Source organism: Pempheris klunzingeri, chromosome 16, assembly GCF_042242105.1.
Source record: "Pempheris klunzingeri isolate RE-2024b chromosome 16, fPemKlu1.hap1, whole genome shotgun sequence".
Taxonomy (NCBI): domain Eukaryota; kingdom Metazoa; phylum Chordata; class Actinopteri; order Acropomatiformes; family Pempheridae; genus Pempheris; species Pempheris klunzingeri.
Genome location: NC_092027.1, coordinates 6083664 through 6103072, shown reverse-complemented (window position 1 = coordinate 6103072; position 19409 = coordinate 6083664). Strand labels below are relative to the sequence as shown.

General features: G+C 41.1%; 1 protein-coding gene across 1 annotated transcript; it reads left to right on the top strand.

The window, feature by feature from the left end:
* The first annotated feature begins 825 nt into the window (after window positions 1-825).
* Window positions 826-18833, top strand: fhl3b (four and a half LIM domains 3b). The gene is made up of 6 exons (XM_070846161.1): window positions 826-990; window positions 13627-13805; window positions 15723-15897; window positions 16869-17038; window positions 17447-17633; window positions 18150-18833. Exons 2-6 carry the CDS (start codon window positions 13650-13652, stop codon window positions 18299-18301), a joined length of 840 nt encoding a protein of 279 aa, XP_070702262.1. The 5' UTR covers window positions 826-990; window positions 13627-13649; the 3' UTR covers window positions 18302-18833.
* The last annotated feature ends 576 nt before the right edge of the window (window positions 18834-19409 follow it).

The window sequence follows — 19409 nt, the reverse complement described above, 5'->3', positions numbered from 1 at the left end:
TTTTATTGCATTTGTTGATGAAGTGTTTATTCATTTGTGCATTCTCATCTCCAGCAGCCGATGAAAGCCACAAGATGGACTGAAAGCTGCGAAGGGAAATCCAGTAAGTGGACTTTGAGGCAAGAATGAAACTTTTAAACTTGACACATTTTCATTAGTTTTCAGCTTGTGAGATGAGGTGTGTAAGATGTAAATAAATGCTTTATAATGTGCCATAAGATTTGTTCTGCATATAAATAATTACAAAGATGCTTTACAACAGGCTGTAAGATTTGTTTGGATGTACACAATATTAATAAATGCTACATAACTTGTATAAACAGTTAACAAATGCTCTGTAACACAATGTAAGAGTGCCATTTATCGTGTGCACTGCTTATAAATGTTTCATTGGGGAGTTTAGCTGAAGTTAACATGAAGGAATCAAACAGAAACCAGCAAAACTTATCTTATATATTAATTATGCATAATTAAAAAGACCCTAAATGAGTTTTATTGTGACATAATGTGAGAGTGAAATGCTGCAGAGCACATTAAATGAAATCATTATTCAGCACAACCATGGAGATCATTACGAGACTGGGACAGAAACTTTCCATTGACAGAGATAATAAAGTGGTTTACATCAGCAGCTGAAAGCCAAAAGTCTACTATGTGTTTAAAATATTCAGTTACATGTAAAAACACAGTGAGTGCACCTTCTGTGAGCCTGAACTCCCCACAAGGTGAAAGACAGACGGAGGGAGTGGAGAGACAGGCAGCGGAGGAAAGGGGCGGCGTTTGGAGGGATGGTTTTGGTTTTACGCACCAGTCACAGATGCTTAAGTCAGTGGAAACACGTCAGTTTTGAGCTCTCAGGAGCCCGCGGAAGCTTTAATTATCTGTCATTTTATCCGCCAGAGCAGCACAAGCGGACAAACTGCTCGGATCCTGCAGAGGGCAGAGAGTCTCCTGCGAGCATCTCCAGAGGCTGCTGGTGCGCAAAGAGAGGTACGTTTACATTTATACGACTTATATCGACCTGTGCACGCACTAGTCACGGCTTTGTAACGTGGAGAAGTTGACGATAAGTGACTTTAAAGCGTGTCACGGTGAGTTTGCGTGGGTGTGACCTCCTGGAGCGCGCACATCAGCACGGATCCTCACCTGTCTCCACCTGGCGCATTACTGAAGCATCCTACTGTGTTTTAGCCAACACAAGGAAGCTCTAAAATGAACTGCACCTCTCTCTATTACAGTTCAATTATAAAGGGTTTACATGTTATAAATAATATTTAACTTATAATTTACTTAGGCTTTATAGACCAGGTCTTTATTACTGAGAATAACTGACTGGTTGCCCAAAAGTGCTGCAGAGACTCTGGATTAATCTCCATTTATTAATGATTTAATAACATGTCAAACTGAGAGGCTTTTATTAATATCACCAACATTTATAGCTGCTTCATACCAAACTTAAAGGATAATAATGACTTCAAATTGATCAATGAAGCTTTAGTAAAAGTGGTTTGTCAACAGCAAAGACATTACAAAAGGTGACTTATCAATAAAAAGCTGTGCTAGATTATTAAACTTAAAAGCATAATCATCGTAATCGTGCAAGAATTGGATGTTTTCAAGCCAAATATTTGACCCCCCCCCCCTCGTCCAGGATGGACCAGAGAGGATGTTCTTTCTTTAGAGTGAGGAAATAGTGGATGTTATTGGGGGTTGGGGGCCCGAACGGGCTCCAGAGTGAGTAACTGATACTGTGAATAAGTGCTGCGGGCCAGTTTTTCGAGCAGGATTTATGAGAAGAAGAACAAGGAGACCTTTGAGGAAACAATCTTTTTGCTTCAATGTTTTTGGAGTCAGGTAGAAGACACAATCAGGCCTCATGTAGCCATAATAAAAGCTCAACATGTGATGCAATTATGTCTTTTTTGATTCATTTGGAGGCGTGTTAACAAGCCCCTCAGTCTTGTAGAGTTAGAGTGATGTCATGTCTCCGTTAGATTACAAATTTTCTTCTGGAGACTCAGCAACCCCCCCCCCCCCCCCCCCCCCTCTGGCTCCGCTCATAGTTTCCATCACCGCACATCATCCCCACACCACCACCATGCTCCAATCCATTTGGGTGAAATTAATACATCCATTGAAACAATCCAGCTCTAGTTGCATTCAGCCCCTGAAGAAATGTGTGTGTGTGTGTGTGTGTGTGTGTGTGTTATTTTTTGTTTCACACAGAAAGGAATTCCTGACTTTTGTCTTTTTTTAGAAAACAGAGGGCGGAAGAAAAATGCTGTTTTTGTTTGCTTTTTTTCTGTTGTTGTTGGTGTTTTTCTTCTTCTCAGAGCTTGAACCTCATGATTTTGCCACGTTTTGACCACAGCCACATTCCTCTGAAATGCTTATGTTGGGCGAAGGCTCGAAGGCCCGTGTACAATCACTGGAGACGAGCCAGAGACAAATAAAACGGTTAAAATCAGACTGTCAGGGATGTGAGAGTCTCACCATGAGTCAGGCTCACTCACATCGCCAACTTTTCCGTTTCCCATTTCTGATTTAGCCTAAAGCCTGGAAGAGTTTTAAAGAAGCAGAAGCAGAAAAAATGTATTGCCGTTTTTATGGTATAATTAACATGGAGGCAGCTGCTGTTAAACTAGCTTAGCATAAAGACTGGAAACAGGGGGAAACAGCTAGCTTGTGCAAAGGCAGAACCACTAAAGCTCACTAATTATCATTTTATATCTTGTTTTTTTTTCTTTTTGAATCGGTACAAAAACTGATTTATGTGTAAAAACAACAGGGTGGATGTTTTGGGCTATTTCTTAAGGAGAAGTGGTTCATTAAGAATGAAGCTGGAGCCAGCAGGCGATTAGCTTAACTTAGCATAACGAGTGAAAACAAGAGGAAACGTCTAGCCGAGCCACTCAAAAGCTTATTAATGAACATGTTCTGACTTGTATGTTTAATTCATACACAAACAGAAATGTAAAAACAGTAATTTGTGCAGCCAGGAGCAGTGACGTCTCCTCAACTCCCTCTAAAAGCAAAACTTTCTCTAGATTAGACAAACGAGATATAACATGTTAATCAGGGAGCTTAAGAAGTGTCACGATCGCTGTTCCCCTGTTTCCAGCCTTTATGCTAAGCTAAGCTAACTGGCTGCAGGGTGTAACTTCATTTTTACCGCATACAGACATGAACACGGAGAAGACAACTAATGTGTGTTTTCCCAAATGTCTGACTTCTTAAATAAGTCAGAGGAAAGATCCCAAATTTGTCCATTGTGCAGTGAGTGAGTGAGTAAAAGTCATTTTTAAAACCACTAAAATCATAATCTGTCTTTGCTGTTGGTGTAAAAGTTCGATTTTGACTCTAAGTTTTCACCTTTTCTTGATCTCAACCTGGTAAAAATCAAAATGAACCAAAAGACTCTGGAAAAAAAACCCTTTCTGAAGCTCTCCAACACTTTGATGAAGCTCAGAATAAAAGTCAAATAAACGCAGCAGTAAACGTGAAACAGAGACATCAGGCCCAGCGGTCTCCCAGAAAACAAACATTTGTTACCATTAACACCCAGGTCTTGAACCGTCCGATGCCAGCTGGCAGCTGATGGGAAAATATGTTTACTTGTGTATTTGTTTTGGATAATAGTCGTCGGTATTCAAGATCAGGCTGATTGTTTATTTCCATCGGTCAGCGTTCTCCTGCAAGTACAATCCAAGTGCAACAACCGCGCTGCCAAGAGTAACTTCACTGAAGTTGCTTCATTTTAAGGAACTCCATGAGCACACTCGATTAAATCTCTTTAACCTTCCTTCCTGCGTTTACTCTCTCCTTCATTCGCAGAAACATTTAGACATTTTTAGCCTCACTGCTCCTTATATTGCGCCAGTGTGAGTGTGTTTCAACTGCTGTTGAGTGTGTTTCAACAATGTGGATTTTATGCAGGCAAGAAATTCCCAGATGTAAACTAGATTAGCAAGAGTTTCTAAGTATGTTCCTTGTGAGCTCACTCGTCGTACTCAACCGCCCCAAAATGTCCCTTCGGACTGTGTCATGGCAGACAGCGAGGGAGACGGGTCTGTCGCTGGCAGGTTCATGGCTGGATAAAATAATTAAGAGTGATGATGAGGAGTGAATAGCGGATTATGTTCTGATGAATCCACTGCTACCCACCGGGATTCATTATTTTCTTCAATGAATGATTTCATCCTTTTAAATCACGTTGAGCAGCCTGAGCTTTTCTAGATGGTTTCTTAATTGTTTCTCGTATGTCTGAGTGTTTTCTATTTAACATCAGAGATCAGAGATGCTGCTTTCAGTAATTCTAAACGTTTCCAGAACGTCACTGCAGCAAATATTGTGGGACGTTTAAGCAGTGAAACTGTACACTATAGTTATAAACTTGACAGGACAGAGGAAACTTTTCAGGGGAAACATAAATAAATGTTTTTGCTTCTGACATAAATGTTTTAGACAGCTCTGATGGACGTCAAGATTTATCCTGAGGATGCAGCTTTACTGCAATCGTCAAGTGTGTGAACTTTTGGATGTGCAGAAGAACACAGAACATAAATCAACATTAGATCCTGATCGATCCTTTCTGTGTGCCTGGAGATTTAAATATTCAGTGAAGTTAAGCTCTCTTAAAGTGGAGACGTGCTTCTTGTTTGTGTTGTATTAATCCTCCCCATTATTGATGTGTTTTTTTCACCCACCCGATGATCAGAATGTCAGTTTTTATGACCCGACCCACCATGTAAACTCATCTCACGGTCTTCATCTGCAAATAGAGTCACCAATGAGATGTGTTTTTTTTTTTTTGTCAAATGAAGAGAGGGGTTTCCAATAAAACAAACAAATGTGATATTAGATGGTGTTTTTCTGTTGAGGAGATTCATTTTTTTAAAATAGGATTTTAGGATTATTTGAGATCAGAGGAAGTGAATCTACAGTATTTAGGAAGAAATCTGAGAAAAGTGTTGGTTTTTTTCTTAGTTTGTACCTCAGTAATCATCCCGCGACCCCTGGTGGGGGTCATGGCCTGCAGGTTGGGAGCCGCTGTTTCAGGTCACCATGTGTTGAAGTCTTGACACGGTGGTGGTTTGTTTACTTGTTGTCTGACTGTTTGTCAGTTTAGTCGACAGCAGCGGAGGTGAAGCTGCAGCTGCAGCCCACATTGTTCCACTGGATAAACAAACAGCCAGCTGGAGGCTCATAAAACAAAACCAGACACGTTCTTTACAGGTGCCTCACGTGTCATTAATATCCAATGGATACTGATCAGTTTATGGTTTTAGGGAAATGCAGTCTGAAAGAAGAGATTTCTCTGGAACAATGACCACGTGATTAAAATAAGGGAAGCTGAAAGTTAGCTGGCCTTCACATTGAAACAACCAGACTCAGTGTCTCACAATAACATTAGTGTTTAAAACAGTGAGGAGGAATTAATCTTGAGATGAGATTGATGAGATCTTCAACCAGAGAGAACAAAATGGACATTGTGTGTTCATGCTGATTTGTGTGAAGCTGAAACAGATTAGATAGACACATCCTCTAGTTTTAAAAGCACTTTATTCTCCAATGCTGTGGGTTTAATATGACCGTAGTACCATGTTGTGGTTTTAGTGGAACCCAGAGTGAAAAATTGATTTTCTGAGAAGATAATTAAAATGACAAGATCACACCACAGTTATATCTTTGACACTGATTTTATCTTATAAGGATTTCACTTAACTGCAGCTACTTTTCAAGCTCAAGTAAACAAAATAATGTTACAGATCTGCCATCTCAGTATCTCAGGATATCAGCATTGCTTTAAACAGCGAGATGCAATTTATCTTGACGAGATCTTTAATCAGTGACAACAAAACGTAGATGTGCTCATGTGTGCTCATGTTGACTTGTGTGCGTGCAGCTGAAATTGGCCTTGTGATCTGCAGGAAGCTGCACCACATTGAGCGTCTTTGTACTGCGGATGAAAGGGAGCGCAGTCATCTGACAGCCATAAGAGACCGGCCTTGTTTGTCTTTTTTCTTTTTTTCTGTAACACTTTATAGCTGCGACTGTTAGGGTGTCACTTTTCCTCCGGTGCTGCGGGGCTGCACTGTTGTTAGCGTGGTCTACACAGTATTGTGCCGCTGTCAATATTCTCATTCACTTCCCAAAATCCAGGTTATGCAACCCAGGAGTCACACAATATGAGGTCTGTTCTGCGCTTCAGAGGCAGTAAAACTACCCTAATCCATTTCAGGGGGAATAAACAGTAAAGTGGGGTGGTAATTAGAACCCAACTTTGTTACAAGCTTTCCTGTTTTAACTGGATCCATGTTCAGTTTGGGTTCTTTAGTGGGTGTTACAGTAAAAGAGCAGTGAGTTAGAGCTTTAAGAAAACAAGCCTTGTACATGTGCCATGTTCACACCATATCATTTAGACTGTAATTATAAGCAAACAAATCTATTGATATCACCCACTGTATGAAAAAACTACAGTGTTGACTGTTGACTGACCATCACAATTAGAATAAAATCTAAATAAAACCCAATATTATCATTGACAAATGCTTAACACGGGAAAAGTAGCTAAATCAGACTTTAGTTTATGTTCCCATATTGGAATAACAGGAGTTTTGTTCTGTTCCAGGATTGGACAAACTGAGGTTTTGACCCATCGAATCCTACCTTTTATTAACAAAGCACATTTAAAAACAACAAGCGCTGTACAATCAGAGTTTTAAAAGACAAGTTAAAAGACAAAAGGACGATGCAACAAATGAAGCAGCAGGACCATAAGAAGAAGAAAGGCAGCTCACATTCTGAATGAAAAGCCAAGAAATAAAAACATGTTTTAAGGCAAGATTTAAAATGGGGCGGTGCAGGGCCAGCCTGACATGCAGAGGCAACTCCTTACAGAGTTTGGGGACTGAAACTACAAGGTGGGAGGTGTGGTCGTGAAAGATCAGAGAGATTTTTAGGCAAACAATAAAATACCAGATGATTATCCTAGAAAGTCAGGAGATCACCAAAGCTATTACAATTCATCCTGTGGGAAATATGAATGTCTGAACCAAACTTCTTGGCAGCCCATTCAAGAGTTATTGAGATATTTCACTCAAAGACACAAATTTTACTCTCAAGGTGGCGCTAGAAGAAAAGTCAGGGGATCACAATGCTCGTTTGGACACATCATCTGTGGAATATGAATGTCTGGACCAGATTTCATGGCAATCCTTGCAATAGTTGTTGAGATATTTCAGTCTTAACCACAGTTGTGGACTGGGTGATCGTCTGGTATTGCCGCCTACGGAGCCACGCTGCTAGCTACTGCTGCCCAAACAGTCTCTGCTCTTTAGTAGGTGTTACTGTTACAGGAGAAAGCAGCATTGTGAGTTCAAGCTTTAGAAAATAACATAAAAACAGTCAAAGAAGTCTTTTGTAAAACAGACAGGATGGTGTGCAGCTCCAATCAAGTGCCTGTTTTTAGAGAGGGAATGTAATAACGTCACCCCAAAAAAGGCACTGAGGCCGTTTTTTATAATGCATGCATTAATATTTGTTGGCTGTGACAGATTTAACACATACCTACATATTTGTTCCACTGGATTTTATTATGTGTGACAGCGGTTTTCATCATGGAATAATCTGGTTTGTAAACCTCAGGCACAAGTCTGAATTCCTCCACTGGGAAAATAAACACTAACACCCAGCAGCAGCTCTCATGGCTCGCAGAGTTCCTGGCTCCGCTCGTAAGAAACTGTCAGGTTGCTGAGGAGTAAAACAACAGCAGCGAGCCATGAAGGGACATGAGACGGGAGGCCCGGTGGCTGATCCTGGGAGACAGTTGCCATTTGGCTGCCACTACAAAGTGCTCAGAGCCAAGTGACTCCAGTAAATCTCTCAGCGGGACAGACATTGTATCGGTGAAGCATTCAACGTGTCCACTCATCAGGGTGAATTGTGGGCTTAAATAGTTTCAGCAGCCGTGCTACTAGAGAGAGAGAGTACTCGGACAGGATGGATGACTGTTTGGTTTAATGTCTCGTGGTGAGGAGGAGAACCGGGGTGACAAGTATTCCTGGGTGAGGTCCAAGGGGACACCTGTACAGTAAAATGAACGCCTGTTAAACAAGGCGCTGAGTACATGTTTCAGATTATTAATGTCAGAAAATCTGGATGGTGTGAAGGTCAGATGAACAGCTGCTTAATAGAGGCTTTATGTGCAGTCAGTTGTGACTGAAGTTGGATGAATGGAAGCAAATAACAGCTTACAGTGGCAAAAAAATGTAATAAAAAGGGCACCAGCTGCGTATGGTAGGGCACCAGTGCACAGACAGTCATGATGTATGTGTGGTTAAAGAGAATTAAACCCTGGTTAAGAAAAACCCTGGCTGCTCTGCTGTTTACACCCAGTCCTGTCATGCAGTACAAAGAACAATAAATTCATGTGTATTCCATGATACAGACTGAAAATCCAACCATCCAGTTTTAGCAAACTGTTTTGATATTGATCAAATTCAACACGCTCAGTTTGGATCTAAAAGTGTTTTTTTTCAGCATGTAGCTCCCCCTGAAATCGTCGTTTTAACATTTCTGTTTGTGTACGGATTCAATAAAGGAGGATATAACATGGCAATAAGTATGATTTTTAGATTTTAGACTAAGCTAGTAGCCTCTTGACTCTGCGCCATACTTACTGCTCAGTTTCTCACTCAACAGTTTCTACTGTATGAATCTCACTATATTTTCTATTTTATAGCTGCCTATAAAGTTGTGGACTGTAATGGACTGTCGCATAGGAACCATAAAACAATGGTTTCAACAATGATGGATTTTAATTAGATGCTGTTGTGTTTTGGCACCGGTCCCATATTAATTCCCTTTTGGAGAATTTGATGACAGACAACAGCTGGAGACCTCAGACTGTGTTCACAGATGTTGTGGCTCAGGAAGAGAAGCATAAAGCTGAAAACTGGGAAGACTATGTCCGGAAGGAAAACCATTGTTCTATCACTGCATTCGTTGCAGACATAGACTGACGAGAATAGAAACCTGAACCTCTTTAGACATTTTAGAGGGAAGTTGGGCTGATTTCCACATCCAGACAGCAACCTGACAGAAAACAGACATAGGATGTGATGTTTTGTCTCAGTTTGGTTTTCCTCCTTGTTTTGTTGACCTTGCTTGATGCCTTTTTAATAAGAAACAGTGCTGTTATCTGCAGGGAGGGATGCACAGTGTGAGGAATGTCCTTAGTGTTGTGTTAACATGGCATCGGGAGAAAAGTCTCTTGTAGAGGAGAGGGAGAGGGAGATTCTGCTTTTGGCATCGGCTTTAGGACGTGACTGAGAGCAGGGTGTGTTTATCTTTTTTAATGTTTATCTGAAATTGCTGCATCATTGGTTATTAGAAACAAAATGTTTGATTGCAGTTAGACACGAGGAATGTAAACTGCACTTTCAAGACAACTCCTTAACAGACCAGATGCAAATAGTTGGAGGTTATACCGTGCATGAAGTGCAGAACCTGTAAAATTCAGCTCTGAGGAGCAGGAGACTTTCATCATGAGGGATGTTTAATTCTTACCAGCCTCATCACAAACCACAAAAATTGTTTTTCTGAGAAAACAACTGGCCTTCATTAGTTTGCACCGAGCTCTGGGTCCTCTCATCATTTCGACCGAGCCAGTTGTATCTCTGAGGGGAGGAGAATGAGGAGGGGGGGGGGTCTCGGCTCATTTCTCGATCCCTCAGGAACATTTCAAAGCCACACGGTTTCTCAGCTGCACTTCGTTGAACCCACCTCCTCTTTTCTGACATTGTAGAAACATGTCAAAGCCACTCTGTGCCCAAAATAGGAGGGAAAAATTATAAACAATAACCGTTTCCAAGTGAAACAGCCTGCCTTTGTACATGTTCCAGACGTTGTGATCCTGAACATGAACATACACCCAAACTAGAGACCTTTCCTTATCCATAATCTTCATCCACACTGTGTATATCTTTGTGAGCCCTGCCTACCCTGGCTCAGCTGTTCCACATGAGGGTATTTTAACCTCCCACACTTCATTTCCTCGCTCATTTCCCTTTGCTGCTGCAGAATATGGGGTCACATACTCTGTAAATGCCTCACTGTGTAGTCAGTAATAATAGTAAGATCATGTTATTGTCTGTGTGCTCGGTTTTATTTCCACCTGCTCTTCCTCTGCTCCATAAGATGCCAATCAGGTCAGTTATTTAAATTCATAAAGGAATATAAAGTCGATTAATTCTCCTGGTAAACTAATGCCTAGAGCCTCATTATATTCAAAGTAAGTAGTTTTTAGTAGTAAAGTAGTTTTTTGAGAAGTTTTGGTGACATAAAACGTTTTTTTTCAGCATTACAATGACTATGCATTAGTTTGAAGCAGGGCCCAACTACATATTGAAATACAATTATACAATTACAATTGTTTTATAGATATACTTTGCAAATGTACCCCAGTTTAAACGAGACACAATACATTTTGACCCAGAAATTATGATAAAACCATGCTTACTACATATTTTACTAGTCATTTTTGGACAGTTTTCTCATTCTTGTTTCTTGCTTTCTGTTGTGTGGTTTTGAGTTACGCTGCTGATGAACCACAGAACCCTCCAAAAGCATCTCCTTTGACTCACATTTATCCTAAATCTTTTCCTTCGTCTACTCTGAGGACTTGTTTGCTCATCGATGAGCTGAACATTCACTCTTTACACGACATCGTCCATGTGATGACAGCAAAAACATGCTGGGAGTTAATATTTGGAGATCAGCCCCTTTTTATACAGCCAGACGAGCAAGACATAAAAACCTCTACAATGAGGCAACTCAGATTTAAAAAGATCTTTTATGACTTTTATGAGAAACTATGAGACAAAGCTGCACTTTTGGAGGAAATCCTGCTGAAGTTAGAAAGTGTCCTGGGAGACGTTGTATGCGTATTTTTTTTTTCGTTTGTCAAGATCACAATAAAAGTTGCAGCAATAAAGGTTTTTGATAGTATTTCAAGTTTTATTTTGTTACTGGTAACTAGACAAACTTGTGCATTTGGTGGACAAAAGGAATAAACCAGACAAACAAATGGTATTGCCCTTTAAATTCAGGCCAAACACAGATGAAACAGCCCTCAGGAGAGCCTTTGAAATAGAGAACACTGTTTCAGTTCAGCCCCCAACAATTAATATTGTTTCGTTGTTCTCTCTCAATGCCAAATCGCTCCAGGGGGTTTCGCACAGGAATGAGAGGGAGGGAAAGACGGATGTTATAAGCTTTCACATATTAGTGAGTAATGACATAACAGGAGAAGCAGTTATATCATTGGAGCATTTGTGAACAATATTTAACTGTTAGCTGCAGCGTGATGTCTGTCAGTAAACCATCTCCATTTTCTGCATGTTGAAGATTAATTTAAATCGGATTGTAAATTATTCTGTAGGGAAGTTTCACCACTTTTTCAAGGTCTGCAACAACATCCTCCTACTCTCCCACAGCTTCTTTTGACACCATCAACTACACTATTCTTCTCTCCCACCTGAAATCCTCCCTCGGCAACATCGGCACTGAACCTGGCTAAGGTCATATCTCACAGACAGACAGCAGTTCATCAGCGTCAACAGCTCCACCACTCCTCTGACCCTCAGGCGCCCACCAGGGTTTAGTGCTTGATCCTCTCTTGTTCATTCTCCACAGCCTCCCTCTTTGTTCCCTCATCATCCATCATCACTTCAACTTATACGCTGATGATGTCCAGCTCTACATCTCCACTAAATCTATCATCACTGCAACTCATTGCCAAAATTAAATCTTGAATGCAAGACAAATTTCTGAAAACTTAACTGTGATAAATCTGAAATGAACATAACTGGTCCTAAATCCCTCACCAAAACCACTGACAACTTCCTCTTCACCATAGATATCTCCACTCTCCTTTCCTCCTGGGAGTAATTTTGGACAGCAGCCTCTATGCAAACCTTTTTTCACTTCAAACATAGAGCTTGACCTTACTTTTTCTGCTGCTGAAACTCTGATCCATGTTTTCGTCGAATTCAGACATGACCACAGCATTGGCATTCATCTGCCAAAGTCCTAAATAAACCCCAGTACATCCAAAACTCTGCTGCTGGCCTGCTAACCACATCGCCTCTGTCTTAAAGGACCTGCTCTGGTTCCCTGGCCCACAACAGATTAAGTTGATGTTGACTTGTCTCCACTCAAAAAGCCCTCCATAACCAGCCCCCCTCCTACCTCACAGACCTTCTCTACCACCACAGACCTTCCCACAACCTCCTGTTCCCACTTTCCAGGAACCAGCACTGAACCTGGGCTCTTCCCCACAGCTGCCCCCTCCCTCTGGAAACACATCTGTGATTTCAGCAATAATTTCTTAAACCAGTGTTTAAGAAGTTATTCAACGCTCACAAATTTACAGCAGCTTTTAACATTTGATTGAAGTACCTTTTCAATTACAACCCCCATCATTCTCAAATGTTGATTTGGGCATAATAAACTGGATATTAACTATTACTGATATCACCATTGATATTTTTACAATACTTTTCAACTGAACTGTGTTAAGGACAGTTTTTTTGTTTGACCCAAACACATAATGACAAGGCAGAGGCAGGAGTAAGAGAACACAGTGATTTTACTGAAGGGATTAAGCAGGGTTGTGTACTGTCAACAAACCAGAAAAACAAAAATCCAGACAACCAGGCAGAGGTACAAAAACGTCAGGCAGAGATTAGGCAGTATTAGGCATAGGACAAAAAACCAAGAGGCAAAACGAACAGACCAGTGGGATACACAGCAGGCAGGAGCACAAACTACAATCAGGCAAACAACAAAGGCAAACTGACTGATACAAGTATTTGGATAATGGAGTTAACCAGCAATAGGTGTGTGGCAGACTGAGCAGGCAGGCAGCTGATTGGTTGATGGACAATTCAGGAGGCGCGGCAGTGGGTGTCGATGGCGTACTGTCGGGAAAAGCTGGCAGGTGCTGATTGGAGGATGAGCAGAGGGGTGTGTGCAAGAGACAGGGGATTAGGAGCAGGAAGCTCCAGCAGTGTCCATGACAGATTTGACATCCAATCACTTGGAGTGACAGATTACGTTTGATGTTTTAATCATTTAACAATCATTTTTATTAAGTAATAGTTTTGATTTCTCTTCTTGCTTGTTAAAAGTTTTCAAGCACTCTTGATCACAACTTTTGGCAGTTGTTATCACTGAGTTTCTGTTTTTCTGTTAATTAGCTGAGCTACTCACACTTTCTTCCATGTACCCCCTGGCAGTTGCAGAAGCACACCCTGATGTTCGTGGTTGGGAATTGTGTTCTGTGTTCTGTTTCTTTGGTGTGTTTTTAGTTAATTAGGATCTTTTTAACCTTGTCTTGTGTCTTGTGAAGCGTCTTTGAGTATCTTGACAAGCACTTGAAAATGTTTTTCTTCTCCCCTCTCCTGTTGGTCTTTATTTCCCAGCTGTATATCCAAAAACTGTCTGCCTCCCTTCTTCCTGCTTTCTCTCTCTGTCTCACTAATCACACTCCTCCTCCTTCCTGCACTGTCTTCTTGCTGATAGCGAATGCTAAACTGTGCTTGCTTATTCTCTGTTTTGCAGGAGGTCAGCCAGAGCAAGACATCATGAGTGACCGCTTTGACTGCAAAACCTGCAACGAGTCCCTGTGTGGACGCAAATACATCCAGGTGGAGGACAAGCCTCACTGCATCCCCTGCTATGACCGCCTGTATGCCAAAACCTGCCAGGAATGTAAAGAAATCATCGGCCATAATGCCAAGGTAAGTCCAACTTGTACAGTGGCAGAAAGTCAGTACATTTACTCAACTACGATGCTCTTTTACAGATGGAGTATTGGTACTTTATACTTCTACTCTACTACACATTTCCTTATACTTATTACTCCACAACATTAATTTGAAAGCTGTGGTTACTTTATAAATTAGAGCTGCAGCTTACAATTTTCCTTGTTGGTTAATCTGATGATCTTAAACTTTGTCTTTTAAAAAGGTGAACAATGCCCAAGGTGACCTCAGTGTTAACACCTCGAATGCAGAGCTTTTATTCAAAATGGAGAACTTCTTCCACAACTGAAATTACAAATACAAATCTGACTGGACTATAATGAATTTTCGAACCCCTTCCTCAAACCACAGCTAGTATTCCTGGAAAATATAATTCTACTTAGAGAACACTAAATTGTCTGTAATCCTCTGTAAGTTGTCCAAAAGCTTTAGTTAGTGAAAATCCAAAACACTGTCCTGAAGGAAACACCCACAGACGCCATGAGGCCATCAGCGTCCTGTGAATTATGGACCCTCTGTGAGAGACCGGCTGTAAATTACACTTCTGCTTGCTTTGGCCGTCCCTCCTCTGCACAAGATTTAACAACATTCATCCTTCATCGTTCTCCATCGCTCTGCTTTAGTTGTTTCTCTTACTGTGAAACCCCACGCCTCAAATATAAGTTTTTTCACCCAACGTTCAATGGGGCCATTTATCACAGAGCTTGCTTGAACTGCAGATGAACTGGAACACAAGCAGCTGTTAGAAAAAAAGTCACAAAGTGGGTTATTCTCATTTTTAAGACAATAACAAAGAAAAAAAGGGAATGCACAAAAACTTCTCTCATGTTTGACTCTTTGTCAACTCTCTTCTGTTTGGAGGACAGTGGGGTGTCGTAGAAAGTAGACTTTGGGTTTATAGACAATTGAATCTGGTGGTTGAACGTAACCTCTGACCTCCAGGCAGATGGGAGGCAGCAGACAGAGAATCTCTCTGTGAGGAACAATAACACATCAAGTGTTTTTATTAACTTACAGTTTAGGGTAGATTGTTCCCATATTATTCACTGTTAAAGGTTAAAGCGAGCTATTTTTCTCATTGTCAACAAATACCATCACAAAACCAGCAGCGCATTAGTCCATAACTCAATCATTTCTGTCTGTGGCTCTCACCAAACCCACGGGTTGCTACAGAAGACAAAAACTGGGTAATAAATATATACTTTCATTTAAAAAAAAGTTAAGGATATCCTTGATCAGCTTGGCACTGTATGTTTAAGCAAATATCACTCAAACAGTCGTAATTAGGGCATTTTTTGGGGACTATTTTCGTGTGCAGATTGACACACAGTTGCAACATTTGGGAGCAAAGTCTTTGAGTAAACCACATTTTTGAACCACAGTGCTTATTTGCAAACATTAGCCACCATAAGATAGTTGTCAGACCAGACTAACAAGCAGGATTGACAAAACCTCGGAGTGTAATTATGATGTATTTTACAACTTATCAATCTAACTTTTTATTTATTAAAAGTTTTTTTTTTCTTCTTTCAAAAGTTACATAGTCTTCCTTAAAATATTTTAACATGTAAAGCTTTTTTCTTGAGCATCTTTAAATCTTTAAAGCCATAAAATCATACAGGCAAAACTATACTGTACATACTCTTGTTTTTCTTGTTTGTTTCATCTTGTCTTCGAGACATATATGATTATATCTGATTGAATTTGAGTTTTCTTTCATACGGGGAGGACTTTATACTCCTTATTTTCCTCATTTTGATTTTTGTTATTGCACGCAACAAATGAGACAAAATCGAAGATGTAGCAATGTTTCTATTGAATATCTTTGATTATATAGAACATTTTAGTGGTTTTATTGTAGGTCAGTTTTAATCCTCTCTCCTCCTCCTCCAGGAGCTCTTCTATGAGGACAGACATTACCACGCACACTGTTTTCGCTGTTTCCGCTGCGACCGCTCTCTGGCAGACGAGCCCTTCACCAGCCAGGAGGACGCGCTGGTGTGCAGCGACTGCTACTGTAATGAGTTTTCCTCCAAGTGCGTGGCCTGCGACAAGACAGTCATGCCAGGTAGTGACAATAAGGACAGGCTTCATCACTTTCCTCCCCAACACCAAGTTCACAAACCTCTTCAGGGACAAGTTCCTGAGTAATCATTCAAATAGTTGGAAAGTTCACACCCTGTCTTTGCAGGACTAAAGAAGCTAATGAGTTTTTGTTATCTGGGGCGTGACAGCTTAGATGTAACAGAATGATTGTTTCCTTGCTCTGCTGAAAATATCTCCCAGCAGGGTTTTCAGCTCCGGGCGCTGTGACGACATGAATGCAGCAGTGGTGTCGAATGACTGAAAATTACCCCGGGCCTGTGGGTAGTGTGGGATATTATAACTCACCAGTTCTTTTCTGAACTCAGCAGTCATTTTCTTCAGTTTCTGTTCAGTCTGGAATGCCTTGAAAAGCTGCTGGCCTGTCGTTTTTCTTAAAAGTGCAGCCAAGTTCAAGTTAAAAACACCGTCGTGTCTTCAGGCTGCATTTCAGGCCCCCAAAGTCATAAAACAAGTCAAGTGATTAAAGGATCTGACGTCCAGTTTCATAGGCATAACTGGCTCCTAACCTTTAAGTAGTGTTTCTCAGCAGACTCTTACATATGGGAGCGGACAAACAGGCACTTATGAAATGGTTAAACTGCAAAATGAAAAAAAAAAAAGCAGTGTTAGGATGCTATGCAGCTGTGTATGCCAGCTAGAGCTTTACCTTGTTACAGCTTGTCAGATTGCTTTGATGCTAAATAAGCTGACGTAATTGTACGGTGCTGGAGGGATGCGTAAGAACAGGTTCAGCCGTCACAGTGAATCATCACTTTTGGTCTTCTTAGTGTTGGTGTGAACCCTATCAGATTTCATTCCAGTTCACAAGAGAGATCACAAGAGTGCCCTTACTGACACACAGGTTTGCAAATGTCAGGGGAAGATATCAACAAACAATCAACCGACATCTCCAGTTCCATCCTCACCCGCTCTCCCGCTCTTTCTCTCCGACAGGGTCAAGGATGTTGGAGTACGATGGCTCCACGTGGCACGAGGACTGTTTTATGTGTCACGGCTGTGAGAAGCCGATCGGTGCTGAGGCCTTCATCCCAGACAAAAACAACTACTACTGCGTGCCGTGCTATGAGGGCAGGGTTGCTCCTCAGTGCAGCTACTGCAAAAAGGTGAAAGAGGCCTCACACGCAGCATGACGGCAGACGTTGGCCATTACTGATGAAAAACTATTATTTTCAATACTGATTAATCTCTCAAGATCTTTTCTCGTGCATTATTGAGTAAATAAAATCTGGGAAAAAATAATCACACATTTCCACAATTTCTCAGGTGCTTTCATCAGTCCGAAACCCAAAGATTTTCAATTTACAATGTTATAAAACATAAAAAAGAAGCTAGAAGCTAGAACCACATACTGTTGGGTGTGCAAAAAGGCGGTTAAGGCAACACAGAAAAATGTGATCATCAGATGACAGATTTACATTAGATATAATGATGATTAGTGTTTTCTGTTGGAGGGTTTGTGAGCACTTTTACAGTATTTTTAAACTGGCACTGTACGTGTTTCTGTCCTGCAGGCTCTGACTAAAGGAGGAGTGACCTACAAGGACGAGATCTGGCACAAAGAGTGTTTTCTCTGCACGGGCTGCAAAGCTCCGCTGGCTGGCCAACCGTTCACCTCGCAGGGGGAATGTCCGTACTGTGTCAAGTGTTTCAGCAGCCTGTACGCCAAAAAGTGTGCCGGCTGCAACACAGCCATCACAGGTCAGTGGAGTGACCTGGACCACCCAGTAAATTCTCCACAGTTGTTGTTGCTGTTGGTTGCGGCACAATATCCCTGGTTCCATTTCTGGCTGGAGATTTTTTTTTTTTTTTTATTCATCACGTCCTATTTCCTCCCCATGGTTCCTGTCTGTCTCTACTCTGAGCAAACAGCAACATGCCAAAACAATTCTCCTCATCAGACAGGTGTAAGCTGTCAGGTGACTCATGTGTCACTTGGCTCTGATCCTTTCTGAGCGGTTTGCATGCTTGCATTTATCCTCTCCTTTTGTCTAAAGAAATGACCTCACAATAAAAGCCACGCCGTGTTGAGTTGAGAGACTAGAGGGACTAGAAATCATAATACAGCAATACCAGTACAACAAGGTCCATTATCCTCTTTGGCTCACCTTTTTGTATTATTGTCAAATTCTGAGCCATTTCTGCAGGCTGTTAGTTTCCAGTGTTGGTAAAGCATTCCTTCATTAGGCGCTCATGTGTTGTATTTGTGTGTCACAGGGTTTGGAGACGGGAAGTACGTCTCTTTTGAGGACCGGCAGTGGCACCAGCCGTGCTTTAAGTGTTCGCGCTGCTCTGTGTCGCTGGTGGGCTCCGGCTTCTTCCCCGACCGCGACCAGATTCTGTGTTCAGACTGCAACAGCGACGACTGACCGGCCCTCAGTGCACCTGCAACACCTGCACCTGGCGCAGCAAGAACCCTGCTGACACCAGCAGAAAATCTCCTAAACCTCAGCCTTGCACAAGAACACTGCAATATTACCCATTCACTCAGTATGTACAACTCCAAACTCTTGTCAGCTTTTAGCACATTGAAATGTATGTATAAATCTGCAGAAATGTCCTGTGATGTTTGTGAATGACTGTTTTTCTTTTATGTTTTGTACATCAAAGACTAAGATGTACAAAAGACACATGCAAAACATTAAATTAAATTGTTGGTTCTTTCATAAAGGTGGTAATGCACATTTTCTAACAGTTTTTTTTCATGATTGACAGAACCAAAGTTTGAATGTTAGGACCTATGCATGGCACACATATTTCTACTTAAATATCTTAAGTCATAAAGCTGCCCTGCTTCTTCTCCCACTGCTTTTTGCATGTAAATTTGTTGAATTGAACTGTTGGAGAAACTTTTCTTTTCTTTTCAGCTTAAAACTACATGTACTGGTGTACATGCAATGAATAAATAACTGTCATAAAACAAAGGGTGGTGTGTACATGAATTAATAAATGGAGTATTCGTCTAGATGAACTACATCTCATAACGTAGCCGACAGTGTCAGTTGTCAGGTTGTTAACAGCGTTAGTCGGGTTTATTTTTCAGACTTTCCTCTCCGCTCTATTCACAGTATGAGTTTACAGCCATGCGAGCAGCTCTATCAGGCTGTACCAGCAGTGTTTTAAGCTGGATGCTAATGTCACCATACTGACACGCTCCCTATGACAAAGCTAGCATGTTGATGCTAAGCAGGTTTAATGTTTGGGCTCAAATTTGCTGTTTGTTCACCAAACACTCAAAGTACAGCTGAGGCTGATGATGGGAATGTCATCAGTTTTGCAGATATTTGGTCATAAATCAACATGATGAATAAATTGAGAACTGTGCCAAATTTCATGGCAGTCCATCCATTAACTGCTGAGATATTTCAGTCTGGATCAAAGTGAACTGAACACAGTTCAAACTAATCATCATTGCTCTACACTCAGAAATGGACAAAAATGTGCAAACGCATTCTTTTGTCAACATTTGTTGTCTAT